Source organism: Chionomys nivalis, chromosome 1 (genome assembly GCF_950005125.1).
Source record: "Chionomys nivalis chromosome 1, mChiNiv1.1, whole genome shotgun sequence".
Taxonomy (NCBI): Eukaryota; Metazoa; Chordata; class Mammalia; order Rodentia; family Cricetidae; genus Chionomys; species Chionomys nivalis.
In genome coordinates, this window is record NC_080086.1 from 170,901,489 (window position 1) to 170,927,775 (window position 26,287).

General features: G+C 48.1%; 1 protein-coding gene across 1 annotated transcript in view; it reads left to right on the forward strand.

Annotated features, from left to right (window-relative positions):
• The window catches only part of Plxna4 (plexin A4), a 454,143-nt gene that overhangs the window by 348,589 nt on the left and 79,267 nt on the right, over positions 1 to 26,287 (forward strand). The window contains exons 6-10 of the mRNA XM_057770711.1: positions 5,699 to 5,822; positions 7,043 to 7,196; positions 8,433 to 8,532; positions 11,446 to 11,560; positions 21,838 to 22,038. Coding sequence (XP_057626694.1) covers positions 5,699 to 5,822; positions 7,043 to 7,196; positions 8,433 to 8,532; positions 11,446 to 11,560; positions 21,838 to 22,038 — 694 coding nt within the window. The remainder of the gene's footprint in view (positions 1 to 5,698; positions 5,823 to 7,042; positions 7,197 to 8,432; positions 8,533 to 11,445; positions 11,561 to 21,837; positions 22,039 to 26,287) is intronic.

Here is a 26,287-nt window from a genome sequence, read left to right on the forward strand (position 1 = left end):
CACCACTGATCATGCTTTTAAGCTGCCATGCCCACAGACCACCTGGGCACAGAGTAGTTTGCTCCCTAAGCAACATCCTTGGTCATCCTCTGAACAGACAGTTTGACTCTAAGATGTGAGTCATTCCTTGCTCCATATCAGCATGTCATAGAGCCGTGGTTCTCCACCTTCCTAATGCTGTGACCCTTTAACACAGTTTCTCATGTTGTGGTGACCTCCCCCAACCATAATTAGTTTTGTTGCTACTTTATAACTATAATTTTGCAACTGTTACGAGTCATAATATAAATATCTGAGGTACAGGATGTCTGGTATGCAACCTCTGTGAAAGGGTCATTCTACCTCCAAAGGGATTGTGACCCACAGGTTGAGAATCATTGTCCTAGAGCCTTGTTTTATTTCTTAATTTTTTAACCTACTTCCATCTAACCTAGGTCTCTTCTAGGATTGCTGGCTCAAGACTTACAGAGTCATAGGGAATTTGAGGATCTGCTTCTGCCAGCACACCTGTTTTGCCTGACTCCTTACCAAAGGTTGTCAGTCTCTGGTTCAGAGGAAAGTCTCAAACTCAATTCTAGTAGATTCAGCCCCTTCCCCATAGCTAAGTAGCTACAGACTGTCTTAAGGAAACTTGCTTTCCTTTCTTAACCCTGACTCCTTCCTAGCCCCCAGGGGGGCTTTGTGTGTGTGTGTATGTGTCTGTCTGTGTGTGAGTGTGTATGTGTCTATGTGTGTGTGAGTGTGTACATGTCCATTCACACGTATAATAGATGCTTCGTAATGAAAGGATTGCAAGTAAAAATGCCACCTTCTCACATAAATTACAGAGGGGCAGGGGAGATGGCTTAGTCTATAAAGTTCCTGCCATACAAGCTAGAGGATCCGATCTTAACTCCCTGGCATTCACATGAAAATCCAGGTGTGACAGAATATTCCTATAATCTCAGTATTAGGGAAGCAAAGACACAGGGATCTTTTGGGACTCACTGGCCTGCTGACCTAGCTGAGTCACTAAGTCCCCCATTCAGTGGGAGTTTTTGTCTCAAAAAATAAGGGGTTAGTAATCAAGGGAGACACTGCTTGTCCACCTTGTCTTCACATTTATATGTGCATACATCTGTACAAACACCCATCTACACGCATACACAAACATGCATATGCAAGCATACACACATATGTACATCCATTCATATACATACACAAACATGCGTACACAAGCATACAGCACACACACACATACAGCTTTATGGTTAGCTTACCAGTCTGACATCTTGGCTCCCTGGGGACATTCCAAAGAGCTGGGTTTCTTCTAAGGCTTACATTTACGCACACACACACACACACACACACACACACACACACACACACCCCACCACACCAGAGAGAGAGAGAGAGAGGATGGGGGATGGAGTGGAGACGGAGAGAGAGACAGAGAGAACCACACTGGTACCCACACAGAGAAAGCAGCCAAGATTGCACGGAGCAAAGCGTTTCCAGCCTGCTGTACCTTATGACACTAATGGACATGAAAGCGCCAGGATGTCAGCCAAAGTGCATAATAGAGCCGATCGGAATCCGTTGTAGTCACTGCGGCAAAGTGGCGCGAGTGAAAGGCGGTGTCTCCCTCAGTACAGACAGTGTTAGAAACAAGAGATCAGCGGCATCTTTACCTTCTCCTGCTCTCCTTCCTACCCACCTCTCCTCTTCCGTCCGCTCCTGCCTTCCGCCCACCCGTTCTTTCATGTTTGCTTGGTCCTGTTACTTTGTGCCTGTGACAACGTGGTATGTCATAGTGGGAACATGTAAAACATGTAAACGAGAAGCCTCATTAAATCATGGCAACTTGGAAAGCAAAGAGAGAAATAAGAAGGGCCCTGCTCCCATATACCCCTCAAGGCCGTTCACCCAGTGACCTAGCGTCATTCTAGTAGCCTCGAACTCCTAGATGTTCTACCGCTAGGCCAGGAAACAAGGCTTTAGAAGACATTGAAGAAGCCGGGTGGTGGTGGCGCACGCCTTTAATCCCAGCACTCGGGAGGCAGAGGCAGGCAGATCTCTGTGAGTTCGAGACCAGTCTGGTCTACAAGAGCTAGTTCCAGGACAGGCTCCAAAGCCACAGAGAAACCCTGTCTCGAAAAAAACACAAAAAAAAAAAAAAAAACTGAAGACCCAAACTATAGCTGGGGCTATCTGGAAGACCCCCTGCTTTATTCCTCCCCCTCCTCATCCTCTCTTCCTCCTCTCCCTTGTCCTTCTCCTCCTCCTCATTCTCATACTCCTCCTCTTCTCGTTCTCCTTATGTTTCGTTATGATCTAAGCACAGAGCTCCTAGATTGCGTTCCTACATAGGCCAACGCCAACACAACCGCTGAGGACTGGAGCTCATCTGAGGGAGAAGATAGAAACAGGCTCTGATTTCTAGGCCCAGTGGCCCGTACTGGGGGGCCTCGGGAGATAGGCTAGCTGTGGTCCTTCCAGCTGGGAAGCTTACCTAGCCAGCCTGTCAGAGAGCCTGATTTCCATGCTGAAATCTGTTTGCTTGGTCAGTAGCACTGGGAGTTAATATTTCTCTGTGTGTGTTTAGGAATTAATTTCTACTAAACTTAATCACCCCCTCTCCCCTTCCCTCTCACTCACCCCCTTCCTTCTCCATTCCTTTCCCTTCTAATTTTCCACTTGGCTGGGAATTCTCCAGCAGTGAAAGTTCAGGCTTAGGGGAGGGCGGAGGGAACTGCTTCATTAGAGGGGATAATCTCATTGGAACCACTGGCTTGAATAATAACCCCTTGCAGGGGCCCGGGGCCTTTCTCCCTAGAGCTGTTAGAACCTCTGATCTAGGGCTGTAAGGGCCCAGTGCACAGGAAGTGGAATGAGAAAGGGAAGAATGACAGCTCGCCAAGGAAGCCTTAACCCAGGGGCTGAGGGAGGTGGGTCTCCTTGGGGCCTGCTGGCCACCTGCACATCTGTACTTGGGGCAGAGGCCACAATAGAGATAACAGAGACAAATGCCTGAAAATTCATGCATTTTGTGAGTTTACATAATCCCCAATTCTCCCACCTGGGAAGTGGATGAAGTGGGACCCTGATGCCTCTTCTGCCTAGGGGAGAGCCCTGTTTTCCCAGGTACTGGAGTCCTTGGTAGGAAGCAATTCAGGGGCTCTTCTGGGACCAGAAATGAGCCCCTTTCACGGTCTCTAACTCTGGCATGAGCCACTAGAAAACTACAGCCCTCAAAAGGCTAAAGACTGTTATCTTGATGGACCCCATAGGATACTAGAAGCTATGATCCTTCCCCTGCCGTCATCCCATCAAACTTAAGGTCAATTATCTGTGTTTTGGACATTTGCAGCCTGTCCACTCCTGAACCATGAAGGACAGTAGACATCTCACAACATCCGTGGTCCTGACCTTAAACTTAACTTTCCGCTGAGACAGAGCTCAGTTCTCCAAACACTTTGATAGCCGTTAAGGAAACAAGCTACCACCCATAGCATGCTCTCACTCTCCTGTCCTTTCTGGTCCTGAGACTCCCTCCATCTTCAGCTAGGGAAGCAGCTTTACTCTCCCCTTCTCCCTTTGATATGCCAATGAGCCAGTCTGTATCAGCTGCAGTTTAGAGCCCCAGGAACTGGGAAGTGAAGGAAGTGATGGGGTACCAATCCCAGCTGGCACTTGTTGACACCCCTCTCAAAGCTATGCACCGTTATAACTACTTACAGTACACTCTCTCCTGCAATATTCAGGAAACTCTAGTTGTCTGATACCATTTTGTTCTCATTTTAGAGAAGAAAAGACCAAGGCACCAAGAGGTTAGGCATTTGGGCTTGATGCTTAAAACTGTAAATTACAAAATACTCCGTACTTTCGAGAACTGTGGCGAGATGCACCCTAGGAATCTGAGTAGCAGCAAACAATGCAGGTCAGACTTGTCCCCACCCAGCTAGTTACCTGTGCCTTCTCCAGCCTAGGAAAGAAATAGCGTTCATCTGTTCTACTTAGTAACTTCTGGTGATGTTTGGCTTGGCAGCTTTACAAACACACACACACACACACACACACACTTCATAATTTAATCAAAGGTACTCTTTTTAGACCTACTGATTGCTCTTGGAAACAGAAACTTCAAAGTTGGGGAGTCAGTGAATAATTGAAGTTGTACCAGTTCTCTGGGACTGCTGTTAATGGACGTAATAACACTATTAATAGCGATGTCAGCTCAGATGCTCTGGAAAAATCCATAACATTAGCCTAATGGCTGAAGGTAATGGAGTCCTTGCCGAGGAGCTGGCCTGGTAAATTAACTCCCAAGACTCAGAGGTAGACACTCTTGCTGCCAGTGGTTTGTTCGAGCCGCCAAAGAATGCCATGGGGACCCCCAGACTCACTCCTGACCTTTCCCTCATGGCTTGGGGCCCTTGAAGTAATCCCAGGGAGTTCAAGTTTATCCAACAAGGATGGATGATAGTCAGGTGCTTGCTGCTGAATCTAGGAGGAATAGTGGAGAGGAAATGTTTAAAGAGCCCAAGAATGTAAGAGGAGCATTAAGTCTGCATGGCACCTGGGTTTAGTCTGCAAGGGGGTCTGCTCCCTTACTTCTTCATCCAGAAGCTTCTGAAAGTTTAGTACAGTAAAGAGCAGAGGCTCTGAGTTTACCTGGGCTGGATATGGACTCATATTAGCTGAGAGGTACCTGGATGAAGAAGTGACCCATTCATCCTCTTCTGTGGTTTCTTGACCTCTAAGATGGCTTAGCCAAGGGCCCTTAAATGGCATGAAATGCAAAGCCCTATCACAGTACTGCTAGCGCACAGTAACTAGTGGTTATGATTGCATTAAGTAGAGTTGGGTTGACTTTGGTGTCACCGATCCCACTGACTGTAAGGCCCTCCTTCTTGTCCCACCTCTTCCTTCCAGGGTAACTTTGGCTGTCACCGTCTGTACTTTCCCCTTAGTTAACTAGACACTATCTCTAACTCCGCACTCTGAGGCCATCCTCCAGCTGTGGCTAACTGTGTCTTCTTTCGCTCTGACTAGAAAGACGCGCCACAGCTTTCTTCTACAACTAAGAGTTGGCCCACAAGCCACCCAATACCTTGGTATCTCCCTTCCATTCCTTTCTTCCCCCACCCTACATCTATCTGGCTTTCCAGAAGAAAGCTCTCTTCCCATGTCCCTTCCCCCTTTTTGCTCCCTATCCCTTGCTACTGTTTCCTTCTGTCACTTTGCCTGAGCCTCTCTCAACCTCAAGACATTGTCAAGAGTCATTTCCCTGTGATCACAAGTACAAAATAACTAGTCTGTAGATCTAGATAGAATTGGATAGGTGCAAAGGCATGGAAACACAGACAGAATTGGATGAACAAAGGCAATAAAATATGTCTCATGTGCTATACACATATATGGAGGAGAAGTGAGGTTTGCTAAAAAATAAAGTGGGTGGTGAAGGGTGTCAGAGGCTGTGGATGGACAGAAAGTAGACTGGCCAAGATGGTGTGACTCATGTGTGACTCTTCTGTCCTGTGAAGGGGGTGGGGGAACTGCTACCCTTTTCAAAGCTGAGCATGGTAGAAGAGGGAAGTGCATAATAGAAGCTTGGAGAAGGAGGGGCAACGAGCCCTTTAGGTTTAGTAGGGCCCAAGAGCTTCTGGATATGTCTGTCCCTTTCTGGGTCAACTGATTGTCATTGTGTCCTTTCCAGGTGCACCCGGAAGGAGCGGTGTGAGCGCTCCAGGGAACCCCGAAGGTTTGCCTCGGAGATGAAGCAGTGTGTCCGGCTGACAGTCCATCCCAACAACATCTCTGTCTCTCAGTACAATGTGCTGGTGAGTGGGGAGGTCAGAAGCCAGGGCAGAACTCTCCCCCAGCAGAAAGCATCAAGGCCTCTTGGGAGCAGCTCTAGGTCAGGGTCAGGGATGCTCGTGAAGAAGTGGGAACCCGAGAGAGGTGGGATGGACAGAAACACTGAAGAAAAGGTCCCACTCATAAGGACAAGGGAATGGCCATACTGAAGGTGATCAGAAAATACAAATTAAGGCTACGCTGAGAGTCCATCTCACTCCATTGGCAGTCATTAAGAAAACAAATAAAAACAAAATGATGGCAAGAAAGTAAACTGGTCTAGGCACTATGGAAATCAAGGCAGAGGCTACTCAAAAAACCAAAAGTAACTCCCTCCGATATGACACAGACATAACACTCAATCCTTGCTATGCAATGCTCAAACACTTATGTTTCCATAAAAAAGAACAAATCCATATCATTTGCAGAAAAATGGGTGCAACAAGATCATATTATTAACTGAATTTCAATCTGCCTCAGAAAGACAAATACCATGTTTTCTTTCATTTGTGGGTGCTAGGTTTTCTACATATGACATAAAAGTGGAAGCTCTTTTTTAAAGAGAGGAAATGGGACTAGCTGGAGAGTACAGGGGGTGGGGGGGCAAGTAGAGTGTAGAGCATGGGGATCTGCTCTCTCTATATATTTGTAGGAAAATAGCATTATGTGACCAAGCATAATAAACAAAGTAGTATTTTATTATGTTCCAAAACATGCCATGGGTACACCCAAATATCCCTTAGCCAATTTGAGATTAATTGGTATTAATTATTGGCATGCAAATAAATATAGAATGATAGAATAAAGCAATGTAGCGATGAGTGTTGGGAATGATCCCTTTATCTATGCTGGGGACCAATGTAGTTACATTGGGAGAATGAGATATGGACTCCCGAGTTCTAGCACTGGGCACACAGTCATTACCAAACAGAAGGTAATTACCCATCAGCCAGTCTGGTCCTGCTCAGAATTCTCCTAGCACACAAATCCCCTAAGCATTCCCACTTCCCAGGGTCAAATCCATTCGGATCCTAGTGGCTTTCTTTAGTCTGTGCTTCTGCCTCCCGCTGCCTTCTCTGCCCTTCTCTTGTAGCAAACTGATCCGTGTTAATAATTCTCCTTTGTCTGTCTCTTCCTCCTCCTGACTTTCTCCCTTCTTTCCCCCTCCTCTCCTCTTTCCCCAACCTGGCTGGACTGTTCACAGCTGGTCCTAGAGACATACAATGTCCCGGAGCTGTCAGCAGGTGTCAACTGTACCTTTGAGGATCTGTCAGAGATGGATGGGCTGGTAATAGGCAATCAGATCCAATGCTACTCCCCTGCAGCCAAGGAGGTGCCCCGCATCATCACAGAAAATGGTGAGCAAGTGGTCCCAGGAGGCAAAGTTGGGTGGCAGACTCTTCATTGTGCTTGGGTAGCAGAACTTGTGACAGATGTGGGGAATGGAGGGAGCCTAAGGGCAGAGTTAAGTCAGAGCAAGTGGGCTGATGACTGAAAGGGGTAGAGATGAGAGTTTCCTCTTTTACGCCTGGAAATTGACTGGTACATCCCAGCTTAGCAATCAAACTTCTACCTCATCCTGGTGAGGAAGAGCCACTGAGAGGGTAGATAGAGGCCAGGCCAGAACAGCAGTAGTGTGGGTAGGTGATGTCATTGTTTTAGCTGGCCTGGGGGAACTGTGGAAGAGGAAAGCTGGGAGCGAGGGTATGACGGGGCAGGTCCAACGGCTCCATAACACTTCGTATACCATCACATGAGTGGGTCTTATTCTAGAGCGCTTTCTCCCCACGGTCCCACACACAGCTGCCTGTTGCTCGTAACCAACTCTATTGGGAAGGGTGTGAGTGGACACAAGCTTGACACTGGTAAGGGACAGGCTGGCCTCAGCAGATTGATTCCATGCTGTCCCTCCCATTTGGGCTTGTCACATTTATTCAGAACCGATTGATTAATGAGGCGCTTGGGGAAGGCAGAGAACAGGGCTGGAAGTGGGGTCCAGGGTCAGGGCTGTGAATTAAACATGGGCTCCAATGTCTCTTTGGCGCCAGCTGAGGAGTCTAATATCTCGTACCCCTATGGAGCCACATCCCACAGAGACAGTAGTATCAGACCTCGGTCTCTCTGCACAGAGATCATGAGGTGAACTCGTATGTGCACACATTTGCACATTCATGAAATGCCACCTGTGCCATTGGCAACTGTTTTCCTGAGATACTACATTGTTTTCCCCCTTGGCTACTCATCACTGTTTGTGATTCCAGGAGACTTTTAAGCACAGCATGTAAGGGTGTGTGTGTGTGTGTGTGTGTGTGTATGTGTGTACACGCACGCACATCCTCAGAGACGCACGACAAGTGACTGGGGGCCTAGTGACATAACAGAGAAGGGAGACCAAACACAATTTGTTTCGCTTTTATGATTGTGGGGGACGGAGTGGTTATCCTGGAATTGAACCTTGCCGATTCAGGGACCTATGAAACCTGGCAGTGTCCCAGAGGAGCAGTCTCTCTTCCCCAGAGTGCATTGCCACTAACGGACGTTTGGCTTGGGTTTTGAACTTCCCCTGGCCCCCGCTGGTGGGCTCTGCCTTATAGGAGACCATCATGTTGTCCAGCTGCAACTCAAGTCGAAGGAGACCGGCGTGACTTTCGCCAGCACCAGCTTTGTCTTCTACAACTGCAGTGTCCACAACTCGTAAGTGCCCTGGCTTTCCTCGCCTTTCTGTGGCTAGCGTCAAGGTTCGTGCAGAGATCAGAAGACCCCACTATGATTTCCAGGACTTATTGTATAGAGGCTTCCAAAGAGGCCTCCTTAATGCTAGAAGATGGGCCTCTCTCTTGTACCGAAGGGAGTAGGAAGAGACAAAAGTGAGGGCCTATGGTGTGAGCCCTGCAAATCCCTAGCCCATGCGTCTTTCCTGGCATAAATCTTCTAGCCTGAGTCCCTTCCCACCATTCTACTAGGGATGATATAGCTCACCTGAAGGACAGCAGCTCACACCTACACAGAGGAAGGACCAGGGAAGGGAGGGCAGCCTTTACATGTGTCCAGGAGAGGTCAGGCAGTCTAGCAAGTCAGCTGAATGCCCTGCCCTATAAGCTGGGTCAGGACTCATACAGACTGGGTCAGGATTCATACAGACTGGGTCAGGACTCATACAGACTGGCTCAGGACTCATACAGACTGGCTCAGGACTCATACAGACTGGCTCAGGACTCATACAGACTGGCTCAGGACTCATACAGACTGGCTCAGGACTCATACAGACTGGCTCTGGACTCATACAGACTGGGTCAGGACTCATACAGACTGGGTCAGGACTCATACAGACTGGGTCAAAGTACAAAAGGAAAGCCAAAGACACAGGGCGGCAGAGGCCCCGCTATGGAGACACAGAAACCTGACTCCGACTTTGCTTGGCTTTGGCATCTCCCCCTCTAAATAGCAACCATGGACAGAAGATCAGCTAGAGGGTTTAGCCACTCTGTGCACTAATGTCCTCTATAAAAGGGGACCTAGAGGTACTGGTACCACAATATTTAGTGAGTGGCATGCGTTAGCTACTTTTCTAGTCGCTGTGACAGACTCCTTGCTGGAAGTCACCTAAGGGAGGAAAAGTTTGCTCTGACTCATGATTCACAGCATAGAGTGAGTGCATCATGGTGGGGACATCACGGTGGCTGGAAGGGTTTGACTACAGCAGAGAGAACTTGTAGAATGGTTTCCCACATTTTGGCAAATCAGGAGGCAGGTCAGGCCAGAACCAGAAGGGAACATTATCTTCAAGGCATGTTTCCAATGACCCTCTTCTGTTACCTATATCACAGTCTTCAAGATTTTACAAATTCTCCCAAACAGTACCACTAACCAGGGACGATGAGTTCAAGCAGAGGAGCCTGTTGGGAACATTTCATATTCAAATTGCAACATAACATCCCAGGAGCACTGTCCTATCAGAGCAGTCCTGGGTTAGGACACTGCTGCTGTCACCATTGTATAGCAGACCTGGCTCTCCCACAGGATGGCTATAAGGAGTAAAAAGAGCCACTGCAAGGCATCCTTTAGAACGCCATGTGGCTCGCTGATTAGGTACTCCTCATGATTTTTGCTATGGTTATGTTGATATTTCCTCTGTGAACTGATGAGATTGAACCAGATTGTAGATGTATAAAATTTTTTAATGTAAAACTTGAAATTAGATATGCAAGTCCAGCATGAAAAACAGATGGAAGAAGGGGCTGATTACTGGGAGGAGTTATGAGTCCAGGAGCCCCTCTGTCTAGGAGCCCCATGGCACTCTATATATTCTCCAAAGGAGCTCCACAGAACCTTTAGAGTTCCATAGAGAGAGTTTGGAAAACACATGGCTTGACAACACGCCCCGCCTCCCCCCCCCACACACAACATTTCTGCTTATTTTAACATGCTGATTGCATTCCTCTCTTTACAGGGTAGGTATCTAACATGACATTTGCTGGTCTATAATTTGATAAAAAATAATTTAGGGCTTATATAGGATGTCTGAGACTTGAGCTTATCTTACTCTGGAGACAGACATCAAGGACGGAAGCATCTATCCTGTACAGCCAGAGCTGGCTGTATCAACATTGGGATTCTCTTCTCTCTTCCTGCCATGGAGTTGCCCATGATCTCACCTCTTGGGGGCACGCTCCCTCCCTCCCTTCTTGCCCCTAGAAAAGCAGAGTCGGAGATCCAATCAGATGTGACGTTCCATCCCTTCCACAGTGTTGCTCATCAGATAGAGGATTCACAGATTCATAAGACCCCAGCACTCAGGCCCTGCCCTCCACGGCAACCAATACCTGCCCAGTTGCTTGGTGGAGGTTTGCAGCCTAGGCACTCTGTGGAAGAAATTGATGTTTAATAACAAAATAGAACACCAACAGATTAGAGTATCTCAGCACAAAGTTTACCAAATGAGGGCCCAGAGGGGCCAACTCTCCTCTGACCAAGGGTTGGTCAGTGGAGGAAAGCAGAAAGCTCCTACAGATGGTGGGACAGCCTGTGGGGAGCATGGGGTGTGCTCAGACAGTAGCACCGCACTCTTGTGGGGAGGGTGGAGCTCAGGGCTGCTCTGCCTGTGTGGTGAGGCATTTGAACTTATGACAATAGAAAGCCCTGTTGAGTTTTTAGGCGACAAAGGCTCTTACAAAGTTGCCCGTTTCCCGGAGGAAAGGAGTGGGGTTGGCAGCTGTGCTGGGATGCAGAATGTGGAGCCTCAGCAGCTTCCACTGTCACCAGGGCCTCATCCTTAACAGTGTAGGTTCTGAACAGTGAGACTCAGAAGCAATTTGAATTAAAACCCAATTTGGGGTTTGTCTTAGTTCTTATAGACTCCACTCCTTATTGCTGTCCTATTTAGCAAAGGACCATGGGGGGAGAAGGAGAAACAGGGTTCCAGCTCTGAGTAAGGAACTCATTCCCTGAGGCACTGAGAACAGAAGAAGGGTGGTGGATTTGTATGAGGCCTTCCTTTGGTCATCATTCAAGGGTCATCTTCCTTAAGAGCAAAATGTTCCCCTAGAGTCTGGAGATGTGGGTGTTTGGGTTGAAGTTCTAAGATATGTGCTTCTTCTCTGTGCCCAGATGTCTGTCCTGTGTGGAGAGCCCATACCGCTGTCACTGGTGTAAATACCGGCATGTTTGCACCCATGACCCCAACACCTGCTCCTTCCAGGAAGGCCGAGTGAAACTGCCCGAGGTAGGTGCCGGCTGCGGGATGGAGAGAGGCACTGCTGGTAAGCACAGAACGTATGTGCAGCCCTTCTCGTGAGAGGTCTTCCTTCCTCCCTAACCCCGGTTCTCCAGGCGTTCTGTGTGAAAGCAATGGGCGAGCTTGACCTTGCACTGACGCCATGGTTCTGGCTCGGGTGGGAGGTTCAGGTACAAATGTGTGAGTCTGAGTCTCCTGGGCGTGAGTTCTTTCCTTTCTCTAACATAAATGGAATGACACGAACGTGAAGGAAATAGCAGGGACATGAGTCAGGCAGCCAGTGGGCCACCACGGCATGAAACCTGGAGGAGACAGACAGTCTTGTCTACGTGGTCGGTCTTGACCTTGAGGACAGGAGCAGAAGTGTCGAGCGACTCCCTTGAGGTCAGGGGTCAAGGCTCCAGGAAACACCCATCTAAAATCTGCCAGGAGCATGATAGAAGTCAGACAAAGTGGCTCTCAGGGCCTCTCCACTCTCAAAATAAGTGAACCTGACCAAGGTTTGGGAGCAGAAAGGCCCAAGACTGATCGGAGAGCAAAAGCAATGGATTTTGTGGGTTGCAAACACCTCCCACCACCCCCTTACCTTGGAGGAGGCTTGCAATTTCTTCTCTCTCTCTTTCTTGTTTTCTTTCCTTTTCCTCTTGTGGCAACGTTGTCTTTGATGTTTAGAAAGAAAGGTTAAAAGAACCAAAAGAAAGCAAAGAACTACCAAGTTTCCCAGAACAATGGCAGAGTTTCTGTGAGAGATGGAACCTTGTTTATGCCTGGCTTTGTTAGCATCTGCTGGGGATCTATGGCCACTCCAAGGACTGGATACCAGAGCCCCGGATAAAGGAGAAGACTTTGAAGAATATGGCTAATTACCAGGGCATGAAGACAGATCCAGATGTTGCCATTACCCTTCAATTCTTTCCGTTTTCCATTAGCTGGTCTGAGACTCCAACATAACTCAGAATCTCCCATTCCTCCCTGTCACAGTATGGTATGGAATGCACTTTGGCTCTTGTCTTAGATTTTTACTTAATTTAAGAGAAAAAAGTTCTAAGAGTTTGCTTCTGATCCAACTGCATCCAGGGCCATTTTGTAGGGAGCCTAGAGGAAGAGGCTAAGTTAATTATCTTATCTGGTTGCTGTGGTAACATCTTCCTAGAGGATGTACCAAATGGAAACTTAGTAAATAAACATTATGAACCATTGACTAAGACTAGCTATTTGGGTTCAGTGAGAAAAGGCCATTGTTTTCCGAACCTGAAACAGAATCCCTGCCTCCTACTGTAAATGTAGTATTTTAATGCCATTAGCTTTTGGTTTGTTTGTTTCCTGTCATAAACTATAGCAGGAATAAAGGATACAAAAAGAGGGTTTTGCTGAGCAGTGTTTTTTCTCTGATACCAGTGAAGTTATTCAAGGACTAATCATCTAAACTTTTGCTACTTTGTTGATCAGATTTCTGATACTAATGCAAATGCCTGATGTAAATCAACTTAAAAAGAGGAAAGGTTAGGAAAAGGTTAGCATAGGAAAAGTTCAAAAGCCAAAGGATTGGGGAGTCTGCTGTGAGACTGTCTCCCAGGAATATCAGGAGCTACACCCATAACGTCTCACCAACATGAGCAGAACAAGGACAAGAGGCATAGAAAAAAGTGGATGGGGATAAACCTACTAGTAAGTTCCTAACCCCACACAAAGAACTATAGGTAACTAAGAAAGACCGAGAGTGAGAGAAATAGTCTTCCCCTGGGAAGAACACAATTGGTAATCCAATACCAAATGTCAGCCCTGAAAACATGAATATGAGCAGCATATTCAGATTGAGCAGGTTCTATTTAGGAAAATATAGATGCATCTAACAACAATTAGTGGAGAGAAAGCCATAAATTTGGAAGAGAGCAAGTAAGGGGTCTATTTGAGGACTCAGAGGGAGTGTTCTCACAGGGCAAGGGTGCAACGAATGTTCTTATGGAGTGTTCTGGTCGGGTGCACTTCCAGTCAAGGCTTAGAAGTCCAAATGGTATCTGACTGGGTAATTCATAGTCCTAGAGCCTGAAGTTCCTCCAGACACCTGCACCAAGACCCCCCAGAAAGCTGGTGAGACTCCGGCCACAGCGATTCTTCTAGAAGTCCTCAAGTTCAGAATCGCCTTTACCCTGTGAAGCTACGCAGATCAGGTCCTTTTGTTTAACTATGAGTGAGACTGCCAGGTGCCTTTTCATCTGCTCTGCGCTGCGCCATCTTGTATCCCAGGAATGCTTTCATCTTGCCCCTTCCAGTTTCAACGCTGGCTTCACTGGCTATCACCAGGGGTGTTGAATTACTTCTTTCCCCTTGAACAAAGAGCACGTTCAGGCGAAGTTATTGGTCTGGAATGGAGAACTGGTGGACCATTGTAGTTGTGTTATGAACAGCAAGTATTCAGGCGTAATTACAATGATTAGGAATAGAATGCCCAGTCACATATGTCGTTTATAGTAACTATATCCCAGTTACAAGGGATGGTTTTGTTTCCGCTAATGATGGCATTGTGATGACAACGTAGACCTTTAGACGGGCTGCCAGAGCCTGGGCAGCAAATGAGAAGGGAGAGGAGAGGAGAGATGAGGTGAGGTGACAGCATGCTAGGGTGACAGCGTGCCCCTGCTTGCTCTCATTCCTCCCCTCCCAGTATCCACAAGGCTTCCTGCCATCTCCTGGAACGGCCTTTGGCTGGGCAGACATTAACAGAGCTGCAGGAGCTTCTGTCCTTGTGTGCACTGGACAGAGTTGCTGGCTCCTGCACAGCCTCACCTGAACACATCAACCTGGCCAACACACTTGGTAACGATGCTTAAGATGAACTGCTATAGCAAACAAATCCGCAGCAGGAGGTGGTTGGTCCTCCGTGAGCTGCTGCACTGTTTGTCCTCATCTCAGCTGAAAAATCAAAGTGAACCACCTCTGAAGCCATGTTCTCCAGGGACCAGGCTAGGAAAGCCACGGGTGTGCTGGTGCTTCCCAGGTGAACAGTTTCAGAGAGGATGTCCCAGGTACTAGTCTTCCTCTTGAAGTCCAACCAGTGTGCTTACTCCAGAGACCAGTTCTAAGATCAGAGGAGAAATGCATTCAGTTTGATCTGCAATGGTGTCCTTAAAAGATCTCCCAGCATCCACTGCCACCCGGATGCCTCCGAGGCATCCTACGCTAGGACCGGTATGATGAACTCTGGAATCCTAAAGGTCAACGTGGCTCTAGAACTACAGAACCAGGAAGGAAGACTGCTGCTTGTCTCTGGTGCTGAACGAAATCCACCCTTAGATAAAGGCCAACAGCATTTACCCCAGGCTTGACTTCGGAGAGAAATTAGGCTATCCTCCATTACCAGTGATTCTGCTTTAATTCCACCTGAGAGCCATTCCTGGGATCCACTTCTGCCATGCCCTTAACCCTCCTTTGAGAAAACAAAGCCAAACCCAGCTCAAAAACTTGTTCCTCACCCATGCACACGTCCCCCCTTCAGGTATTCAATTACTGGGATGCCATTTCTCCAGACAACTGCACTTTCCATCAATCTCACTTGTCCCTCCCCCTTGGGGTTATGGGTATTTCCTTTCTGTATTATTACTTCGCTCTCCCCATAAACCAGCCCATCGTAGATCATGCTAATGGCATTATAAACTTGGGGAGCAGCAAGAAAATATATGGTGCATTACATCTTTGTATTGAGCATCAGGGGTCTGAGAAGGCGGGTATAAATTTGGCAAGTTGTTAGGGCTACTAGGGCCGGCTCCTGTTTAGAATTGATTGGGGTGGGGAGACTGAAGTGGTATTGGGGGAGAAGAAGTGACCTGCAAATCATGTTTCCCTTAGCCACTCTAGATCTGCTGTCCCAAGAGCTTTACATTCTCCCAATTTCACTGTAACAACTGCTCGAAACCGAGCTTTCATCTTGCAAATACACCAGGGGCTGTAAATCTACAAGTCTGTCCCCCTAGCCCCAGGCAGCCCCAGCCCTGAAGGCAGTGTTCTCTCTCCCAGCCCAGGAGCATTCTTTATGTCCTTGTTCAATTATTTAAACACGCTACGAAGCCTCTGCCCAAAGGAGTCACCGGCAAGCTGGACCAAGGGGATGGAAAGGCAGCTCTACCGCTTTCTACATGGGCTTTGTTCCCTGCACTCAGCACCCCTACCCTCATTTGTGCGCATTGAAGTGGAGACCACAATATACAAAGGGTCCGTCTGTGGACCCAGAGTCATCTGGACCCATCTCCAGAATTTCAAGCTATTAAATATTTGCTTGTGCCTCAAGCCACTGTCCCGCCACATCTTTGGTCTATCCTTACAACTGCAAAATGCAGCCACAGGGTGAACCAGCCTCCGAGGGAGACTACTTCTTATTGCATGCATTCATGTCTCCACATAATCTTGTCAAATTCAGGTGTTTTCCATTCTGCAGGAGTTGGCCCCTTTCAAATGACGGTTCAAAGAAACGCCTGCTTTGAAAGGAGAAGGGCAGTGTGTTTTGGAGAGAATCGGTGTGGGGTTAGATAATCATCTGTGGCTGAAAATAAGATGAGCAGAGGAAAATATTGACTCACCATTTGTGAGTGCTGGGGTTACCGCTTATTTGAGTTGTCTTCATTGAAATATCAGGATGATGACATGAGTTGTGTTACAAAACAAGAGAGCCCATAGGAAGGGATGTGTGTGGGGGTAGGGAATGAATCCCAACTGTACCGAGTTAACCACATCAGCTGGAATTGCAAGAGTAGCACAGGATGCCAACCGGATCCAGTAGCCAGGGCTAGGAGTGACCAGGCTGAAAATACCAATGACTAAAATAATAAAATACTTCCCTGCTGATAAATAACCATATTTCCATGTAAAGTCTCCTGTCACCCTTGCTGTTTTATCATTCATTCCATTGATCAGCAGTTTAAATACCACATTTTAAACTAGTTGAGCAGATACGGCTTTTGTTATTGATTTTGTAAAGTTAGTCTATAAAGAAATAGATTTGATCATGATGTTTGTGTATATGTGTGTGATTATTCTTTGTTCTCCATTGTTTTTGAGAAGATATTGTTATTCCTATTGTAGAGATGGGAAAATTGAGCTGCAAAAAGATTCTATAGATGAATCTCAGATCATCTATTGAACTAATGATGCAGCTAGGACTGAAAGGACAGCAAACTGTTCTTCTTCATACGTCACACTCATGACACCCCGTGGGTCATTTCTCCTTGCTGAGCTATTCTCTCATCTTTCCCAGACACCTGATAAAAAGTCTACAATTTGCTTCAATTCTGATGCTATCTACCTGGAGTTGGCGTCAGATCCCACAAGTCAAAGGGCTCAGTTCCACAGCTCACCTCCATTTAGGATGCCAGTCACAAGTCACTAGATATGGTCACCTGTGCATCCGACCGACCAACCGGCTGTAACTTGGGCTCCCTAAACCCCTTCCTTGCTGTGATACTTTGTTGCAGGGGGTCACAGCTCTCAAAGAAACATCTATTTACATTTCCTGATTTATTAGAAAGGATGCTACGAAGGACACAGAGGAACTGCTAGTGAAATCTGTGAGGTACAAGGTCTGTGGGAAGGGGGCCCACAGTCTTCATTCCTGCTTCATGGAGATACCCTCTCAGGCCCTTCGCCTGCTCATCAACTAGGAAGTTCCAGGAATTCTTTCATGTGATGTTCCTTTGTTTATTTATTTATTATTTATGTGTGTGTGTATGTGCGCGCGCACACACACACATGCATGCACATGGCAGGGGAGGCAGAAAGAGGGCTTTAGATCCTTTGAAGGTGGAGTTTACCCAGGTTTAAGAGCTACCTGGTGTGGGTGCTAGGAACCAGACTCCAGTGTTCTGAAAGAGTAGCAAGTGCTTGTCACGAGTGAGCATCTCCTGAGCTCCTTGGGTGGGATTCCTACAGTAGTCCCTTTAGGCAGACATGACTGATTGACTCCTCTTGAAGTGCAGCCAGCATGCTTACTCCACAGAACAGTCATAAGAGCAGAGGAGAAGTGCGTTCTATTTGATCTGCAATGTTGTACTCGAACGGTTCTCCCACTCCCCACTTCCGCCCTGGCCACTGGTACTGAACTCAAGCTTTAGTTCCTCTCTCTTCTGCAACATTTGGGAACATCCTCTCATCCCACACTGGGCTAGCAAATAATCCCCATCCTCAGATGAGCTCTTCACTGGCTTAAACTCAGATATGGTTGAAATGGGCTTATTGAGAACAACAGAAAGTTCTTGCCACCATAATCATTCAGGAAACTCCAAGGATTTTAGAAGCTCTGTGCCACAAACCAGGGGCAAAGCCCAAAATACGTACTTTATATTATGCCTTAATATCCAGGACCATAAAAATCATCTAGTCCACTCTGGGTTTTCATTTTATGGGTGAAGAGAGGGTTTGGCCCTGTGGTTACCAGTGGGTCTCCTGTCTTAGAGCAAGTGGCAATGTAACTCCAGAATGCTACTTCTCCTGATAGATAGATGCAGGACCAGATAGATGCAGTGGGGTACAAGGATGGGGCACTAGGACTCCCTGTAAGAGGACATTGTGGTTCCCAGAGATCCATCTCTTTAGAGCCTCTGGCTCTCCTGTAAGAGGAGAAGCAAAGCTATGGTCCTCACCACTGCTCCTCTTACCACCCGGAGACGCTGCTGCTCTTTTGTGTTTGTTGGTTGGTTATTTTTAGTGGTAGTAAAATACACAAGTAAAAGCAATGCCATTCTAACCCCTTTCAAGGTTCCAGGGTCCTGCCTACCAAAATAGAACAATCTCAGAGAGAGGGTTCCCAGTAGGAGAGCCATGGATAGAGGACGTGCCTCCCTATCTGTTTCTCCCATGCTTGAGGCAGTTGAAGGTCTTGAGATGAGTCAGGTTCAGCAAGAGACATGAAGTCTAGAAGGCTTGGAAATGCTGCTGAAAACTGATGATATAATTCTGGAAAAGGCAGAGAGATGGGAGTAGGCTAGCCGGTCTTATGGACAGGAGGTAGAAACTGGAAACAGAAGGGGGACCGACTCCAACCTGAGCTGAGGAAGGCAAGGGAAGAGGAAACACTTGCTGGATGCTGGATGCTTCTCTCTGAGTCAGCCACCGTGCACATGTTAACTCACAGAATCTTCAGAACATACATTTGGAAGAAGATTGCTCATCCCCGGAGTTAAGCCAGCCAATGACAAATGCACCCTTATTGATTCTAAAACCAGCTGAAGCAAACGTGGATTCCATAACTTAATTCCCAGCACCCCAAATGTTGATGACTAAGGTGTCAGAGTTCCTAAACCCTTGGGCTGGGAAATGGGGCTTCAGACTCAAGTCGTGGGGGAGTGTGGCACTTTCTCTGACATTTCACATTGAGCTTTGAGTCTGTAGGTGGTTTTGCACCTGGCATCTTAGCAGGCAGCAGATCAGTTTGGCATGATGGGTGGGAGGAAGGGCAGGGTGCTGGAGATGGCCTCTTCATGCCTTGTTGCCTAGGGGAAAATTGCCATTTTACATTTCAATTAAGCAGGGGCACTGGGGTCAACCATCAGCACTACTTCGAGGAAGATGTGTCCAGCCCATCCCTGGTCCTCTCCAATTATTATTAATGAACTTTCTCTCAGAACTGTCAACCTTTTTATAATGCAAACTAGGCCTTTATGGGGCCATTGCTAATCAGGACTCATTAGAGCACTCCTAACAAGCTTTGGTGAGAATCTTACAGGGGACAAGTGAGAAAAGCTTTAGCTCTTGACATCTCTGGACAGAGCAGACCTCCAGCCCAGCTCACGTGGAACTCACCGCTCCAACTGACTGAGCAGTTCCATTCCAAGAGGGTCCTGCCCATGGCACTCGATCTTCCACAAGCAGGAGGAAGGATGGGGATGCAAGCAGTCAGCTTCTTCAGCTGTCTACCCATCTGCTAACACTGAGTTATTTATTCCTTTTCCTCTCCCTGACTGAGTTTCTCCATTAGGAAGGGCTTAGTCAGGTTGTTCAGAGGAGTCTGGAATTCCAGGTTCCCTGGACCTGATCATGGATGGCAACATTTGCTGGGGATGTGGAGGGGAGAGGTGCCAGTACTCCCTGGCTCTCTCACCACATGTGTCTCAGGTCCAGCTCCCTGGGGAGAAGGCAGTCCTAGCCTCAAGCAGAGGTGGCTCCTGCAGTACTCAAGGACTGGCTCGTGACTCCCCATTATCATGGAACTGTTGCCCATAGTCCTGCAGCCCCCACACACCTCCCTATTCAGGTCAAGCATCAACCTCTTCATGAAACCATTCCTCTTACCACATTGACATCTTGTAAGAGTGTGGGGATCAGATAGATAGATGCAGGGGGTGTGCAGGAATGGAGCCACTAAGACTCTCTGTGAGGGAATCTCCTAGTTCCAAGATACCGACCTCTTCAAAACTTTGAAACTTCCTGTAGGAGGAAGATCAAGGCTGTGCTAGGTCCTTGACTCCACTCCCCTGCTGCCCCGAGATCTCATCACTCCTTTATGTTTTAGGAGTTTTGGTTGGTTGATCTTAATGGTTGTAAAATATATAATGAAAACAACGCTATTGTCACATATTTTGAGAGTTCAGTTGAGTGCATATACACTGTGTATAACCAGCCCCACAGTCCCCAGCTAAGCGCTCCCCATGGAGCAACAGCCCATCTCCCCTTACTTGTCCATCACCATTTGCCTTTCTGTCTTGGAGTATCTACTCTAGCTGCCCTGTGCACATGGAATCGTGTAGAGTTTGTCACTGTGGGGCCGGTTTATTTCACAAGGCCAGTGTTCTCAGTGTTTAGCCGTACGGTTATGTGGGTCAGGATTCTCACGCTACTTAAGGCTGTATACTTCTCCATTGTGTGCGTTTGACTTGTATATTTTTAAAAATTCTTTCATTCACTCATCTGTGGACACTTATGGTGTCTCTGCCTCTCAGCTGTTGTGGCTGATGCTACCGTGAATGTGGCCTACAGGCATCTCTTTAAGTCCCTATTTTCAGTGTTCTGGAGGACACCAAAGGGATGGAATTACCCCGTGTGCTGTTCTCTTTTGATCTGTTCTCAGATGCACAAGTCCTATCCAGTATCCAATAGGACAATCGAGTCCTGTCTAATGGACAAAGGGATGTTGAAGCTCGGCACAGGGGTGTGCTAGGGTGGACCAGAAGCTCAGCTAGCGCAGCTCTCAGTGACATAGGGAGCCAGCGACTCATTTGCTTTGAGAGACAGCCTCCAGTTACCTATAAGACACCTCTAATACGCCTCCCCCACGGTTTCTTTAATCAATATCACCTCGTGAAGACCTGTACTGGGGAGAGGAACAGCAGCTTCAGCTGAGACTCAGCAGTGAGACTGTATGAGCATCCCCAGAAAGGGCATGGGTGCCTGCTTTCTACAGTCAGCTTGTTCAAAGGTCATCTGGTGTGACAGTGCCCAGAGAGAGGGTGGAACCTGAGGGTGGTGGTGGTGCTTCCTGGCACAAAGCCCCGAGTAGCCATCCCATCTTCAGACTCCATTATCCTCCAAGCTCATTCTGGCCTCTCAAGTTAGTACTGATTGTTTCCAAAGAAAAAAACTTGGTGATTTATTTCTTTCCTGGCAAAGCCCCTCTGTGGTTGTGTGGTTAACAGTGCTATTGCAGGCATCAAAGATCAGCACTGCGTATCTGCTCTGAGGGGCATTTCCTCAGTGCCAACCATCCTTAGAGCTTAGTCGGAAACTTCTAGACTGAAGAGCCCACCAAATTCTATTCCAGAGCATTGCCTAATGCCGCTCGGCCCACATACTAGAGGCCCCCTTGATTTCCCCAGTTGTGTTCCAGATTTGAGTTCTATGGGCTGAGTGAGGCCCAGGCTGCTGCCTCCGTGTGTAGCTTCCCATATGGTCCATCTGTCCTAACTCCTGGCTGCCTGAAACTTGGCAGGCAAAGATGCCATGAGTCTCCAGAGGAGCAGGATGCCCAGGCAGCAGGGTCATTCTCTGCCAAGGAAGGAAAGGAATTAGGAGGGGACCACAGACCTGCTAGAGATCTAGGGTATAAACTGGTACTAAAATTAACATGAACTGGCCAAGGATAGACTCCATTAGGAGTGGCCTCAAAATGGTAACACTAAGATTTGAGATTTCTTATCCTTACTCCTTCCCTGCTGTCTGAGGATGGGCATGCAATCCTCTGGGGACAGGCCATAGCAAAGATCAACATCTGTGTAATATCTATAGCCGTCACTGTCTTTTTGGTTTCCCACATGCCCAAACTGAGCCATGTTCTCTCTCCCCAGGACTGCCCCCAGCTGCTGCGAGTGGACAAGATCCTGGTTCCAGTAGAGGTGATCAAGCCCATCACTCTGAAGGCCAAGAACCTCCCACAGCCTCAGTCGGGACAGCGAGGCTACGAGTGCATCTTGAGCATCCAGGACACCGAGCAGCGGGTTCCCGCCCTGCGCTTTAACAGCTCCAGTGTGCAGTGCCAGAACACCTCTGTGAGTCACCCTGCTGGCCCCATTAGTATGGGCCTCTGTGAGCCCCATCAGCTCAGCCCGGCTAGGCTTGCTACCCCGTAGATCCCTGGGCTCCCTACTCACCTGAATCCTTCCCCTATTCCTTCTCTGTTTTTCCAATCCAGTCCCTAAACCCGTGGTAGAATGGATTCTAAAGCCACCAAAAAGTCTACCAGTTGTGGACTCTGATTGCAGTCATGGTGTGATGAGGGTCACCTACACAAGATGTAGTGTCGGGCCCGTGTAGGGGTCCAGAGCCCTGTTTAAAGGCAGATGTAGTTACAGAAAGTTGAACTTCCTCCTTCTCAAAGTCTGCTCTAGAAGACTTAGGCCCTTTCTTCTCACCCAGCCTGACCTGAGTGTTGCATTGGAGCCCACAGAAGCCTGCCACTGCCTTTAAAGTTACAGAAAAGCTGTATCTTAGCAGCCCACACAGGAAGTGTCACCATGGAGCGTCACTGACGGGGTGGGAGTCGACTTGGGTCAACTGGCCCCTCCCAGAGTTTACAAGCTCCATAGTTAAGATCAAGTTCTGCCAATGAGGGTCAGTAGTCCCCAGGCTGCCAACAACTGCCCACTGGATCCCTACGGAGCCCGGCGTTCCTGACAATGTGCCTCTTTCCTCCCAGCCTACCCCTTTCCTTCTCATGTTGCCTTCCAGCCTTGACTCTGCTCCCTTCTCTTCACCCTGAGAGCAGCTAATGTTGGTTTAAGGACTTACAGAGTTACAGTGCTCTCCAACAATGAAAAGCTCTGCAGTTCTTCACTGTACAGAAGAGAAGACAGAAGGCAGCTATGGTGGTGGCTTATTCATATAGTCTCAGCATTTGGGAGGTTGGTGCAGGAGGATCACCACAAGTCTGAGTCTAATGTGGGCAATGGAATAAGAGCTTGTCTAAAAAAAAAAAAAAGGAAAGAAAGAAAGAAAAAAGGAAAGGAAGAAAGGAAGGAAGGAAAGAAAGAAAAAAAGAAAGAAAGAAAGAAAGAAAGAAAGAAAGAAAGAAAGAAAGAAGAGAAAAATGAGAGTAAGGCAGAAAAGGAGGAGAGAGAGGAAAAGAACATAAAAGCCCCAGGTTGGGAGGCTCAGATTTATGCTTGGAGAGCTGAGATGGATGTAATTTGGGTACCTTCTTTAGGGTCGAAACGTAAGAAGCATGAAATTAGATTTGTGGGCAAGTCTTAGCAGGGCACCTGAGGGCAAGTGCAGATGCTGGAGCTGAAGCTCCATTTGCTCTGGGCACCCTACCCCTGCTCAAAGGGATTGGCTTACTCAAGGTCACATAGTGGTGAATGGGGGGGGGGCTGGCTGGCTTTGGGGTCCCCTCCTGTGTCACGCTATCTTCCAGTCACTCATCTTGCTGCTATTGAGTAGGGAAACACGGTGGCTTTATTTGAGAGTATAACTCGGGGCCTAGAGCATCCCACTCAAAGAGCTGCATAGGAACACCCCTACTTTTCCTGCAGGAAGAACTGGGGTCCAGATAAGCCCCATTCTTGCTCTGTGTCACTCAGCAATGCAGGGGCTGATCTGTTCCCACAGCTTCCTCTCCTGTTTCACCTATGGGCAGCCAGACTAGTTTTCGGATTTCTGCAGTGTTCTAGACTTGCAAGCACAGGAGATATTAACTATTTCCTCACAACCTCCAAGGTCAAGCAAGTAACCTCAAGGGTTTGGCTCAAGTAATTCTCCCCCAAGACAAGAAGGCACTAGTGGGGAGGGGGTAGCCAGGATCCCCCACTGGACTCTGCAGATACAGTGAAATTTCAGACCTTGGGGAAAACCTCCTCTCTTCCTGGGAGAAGCTGCTGCAGGGCGTGGGAAAATGTCTGCAGTGAGGAGACAGTCTATGACCTTGGTAATAGAAAGAGGGTCACAATGTCATAAGATGCTTCTGGGACCCCCATACTTAGCCTAACCTGATCCCATAAGCCCCCTATAAACTTTCTTTGTGCCATGGAGACTAACTGACCTTCCAAGAAGCTGATTTAGACCAGCTGCCCATCCTCCTCAGTGATGAGTCAGAAGCAGCCTGGATTGCCAGGTCCTCAGCAACCATAGTGGAAGAGCCGCTTGCCAGAGAGCCCTCGGTAGTCACAGGAGACTCTCTGGATATGAGGGTGACACTAGAATTACCCAAGATAAAGGACACAAAGGGCCAGGCCAGGATTGTCCCTTCTTGTTTAGGCACTTGGTGCTAGCATGAGCGGGAACAGGACAGGGTAGGTATCTGTCTAATCTGATTCTGAGTTTGGGATTTAAGGTCTCAAAAGTGACACAGCTCCCCACGGTAACCCTCTTATCTGGAAACCCAGTTCTTCAAGCCCCATGGTTACCTATGTTTTTGCTGCAGGCCGAGGCCTCTGCACTCCAGAGTGCTAGATCCCAGGCACTTCTACGTCTGCTTCTGGAAGATGTGGAACCTTGTGATTGGCTGGATCCAGAGGCCAAAGTTCTGACCAGCCACCACAGACAGCTCTGGACCCCTTAGGAGCTTCAGAGGTTCCCACTGCTCTGTCCTCAGCCAGGCCCAGTTCTAACCAGCTCTGGGGCCTTGGGGCTCTCACAGAACCTTAGCCAGCTCTGCCCATGTGACCTTTTTCACTTAACTGTAGTGATAGGAGAGTTTTAAGTCTCCCAAGGCACTGAGACAGCAGGAGGTATAACTTCAAAATAGATTCAAGAGGAATCCCCTGTCCCAACTAGACCCCCTGGGGCCGCACCCTTCAGGAGGGCTTAGCCTGACTTTCTCCAGGAGCCCCTATTTTGGGAAGACTGAGAGGCGGTCTCAGGTAGATCCCAGGGTAATGTGGATCTCAGCGAGGATGCTAAGTAACCTTAATCTGGGCAAACCCTACTCCCAGAGTCACAGAAGCAGAGCTGGCTTCTGATTAACAGAGGGGAATCCGATCAATCTTCTAGATTCTGTTCATAGAGGGGACTCTGAAACCGAAAAGTTGAGCAAACCCCAGCCATGGAACTATTATATTTCAAGCTTTGTGCTGTCCCCGAAACCACCCGTGATGGGCAACTTCCAGGCAGTGTGTAAAAGGGATTGTTTGTCGTGATCTCTTAAGTAACCTGGGATGGGGAAAGGGAGTGAGTCCAGTTGGCAGATCAGTGACAAAGGTGTCAGAGAAGAGCAGAGAAAGAGGGAGACCCTGAGAAACAAGCCCTCCCGAGTGGGCATGCCTTTGGCCTCAGTATGCAGATGGGATTACTTCCAGACCCACTATTTAGAGACAGGCCTGGTGCCAGTGGCTACAGCTCCCGGGGACAGTAGGAGGAGCAGGGGGGCTGGTTACAGGCAGCCACTGAGGGAGCCACCATGGGGATGCTTGGCCTACTTTAGACCAAGGCTCCAGGAAAATGTCAAGTGCTGCTAATAATAGAGCCTGCCACCTCCTCTCAGGCTGGCGGTCACGAGCATGAGTGGGCTGCAAAGGGCACCGGCCCACTGCAGTGCTGGTCGAAGAGGGAAAGAGGCCATGAAGCCGGCCAGAGCCCTGGAAATAGACACAGCGCCCCAACCAACTCCTGGTGTGCTCTTGTGTTTTTCTGCTTGTTCATTCAAATAGCAGAACTCTCTGGAAGCATCTTGTAGCACTTAGGACAAGGGAGTGCTCAGAGGCAGGAATAACTCCATGCAGAGGTCTTCTCTGCCTTACAAGGAGAGGAAGCTGGGGGTCATGCACCCCCAAGGTGATGGAGAAGTCATCAACTAGAGGGATCGCAGTATGCCAGCCTTGATTGAGACACTTAACCTCCTGACCTTCAGGAGCCTGTAACCTCCGGTCCCTGCATTCTGTGTCCTGTGCAGCCCTGAACTTTGCACAGACAAACTGCCTGCTGATTACAGAGAGCTATATAAATGCTAAGTGGGGCAGAGTGGGAAGTCAGGGGGATGGGAGCCCGAAGTCCAAGCTGCCCAGCTTAGGGACACACAGAGAGTTCCTACTGTGCCCTATGTGCCCCATATAGATGTAGGTCATCTAGAGAGGGCAGACATCCAGAACACGGTGACTTCCCTAGAGGCTCAGGGCTGGTGGGGGCACCTGGGTTAATGATGTCTGCCGTATTTCCCAGTGGCAACCTCAGAAAATAAGAGAGAGAAAGGAAAAGCACTGCCCAGCATATTTGATCCCCCATAGCCTCTTGTCTTTTAATTTTCTTCAAAAGGAAAACGCACACAGACGTGTGCACGCACCAGAACACATGAGCATCCTCAAATGC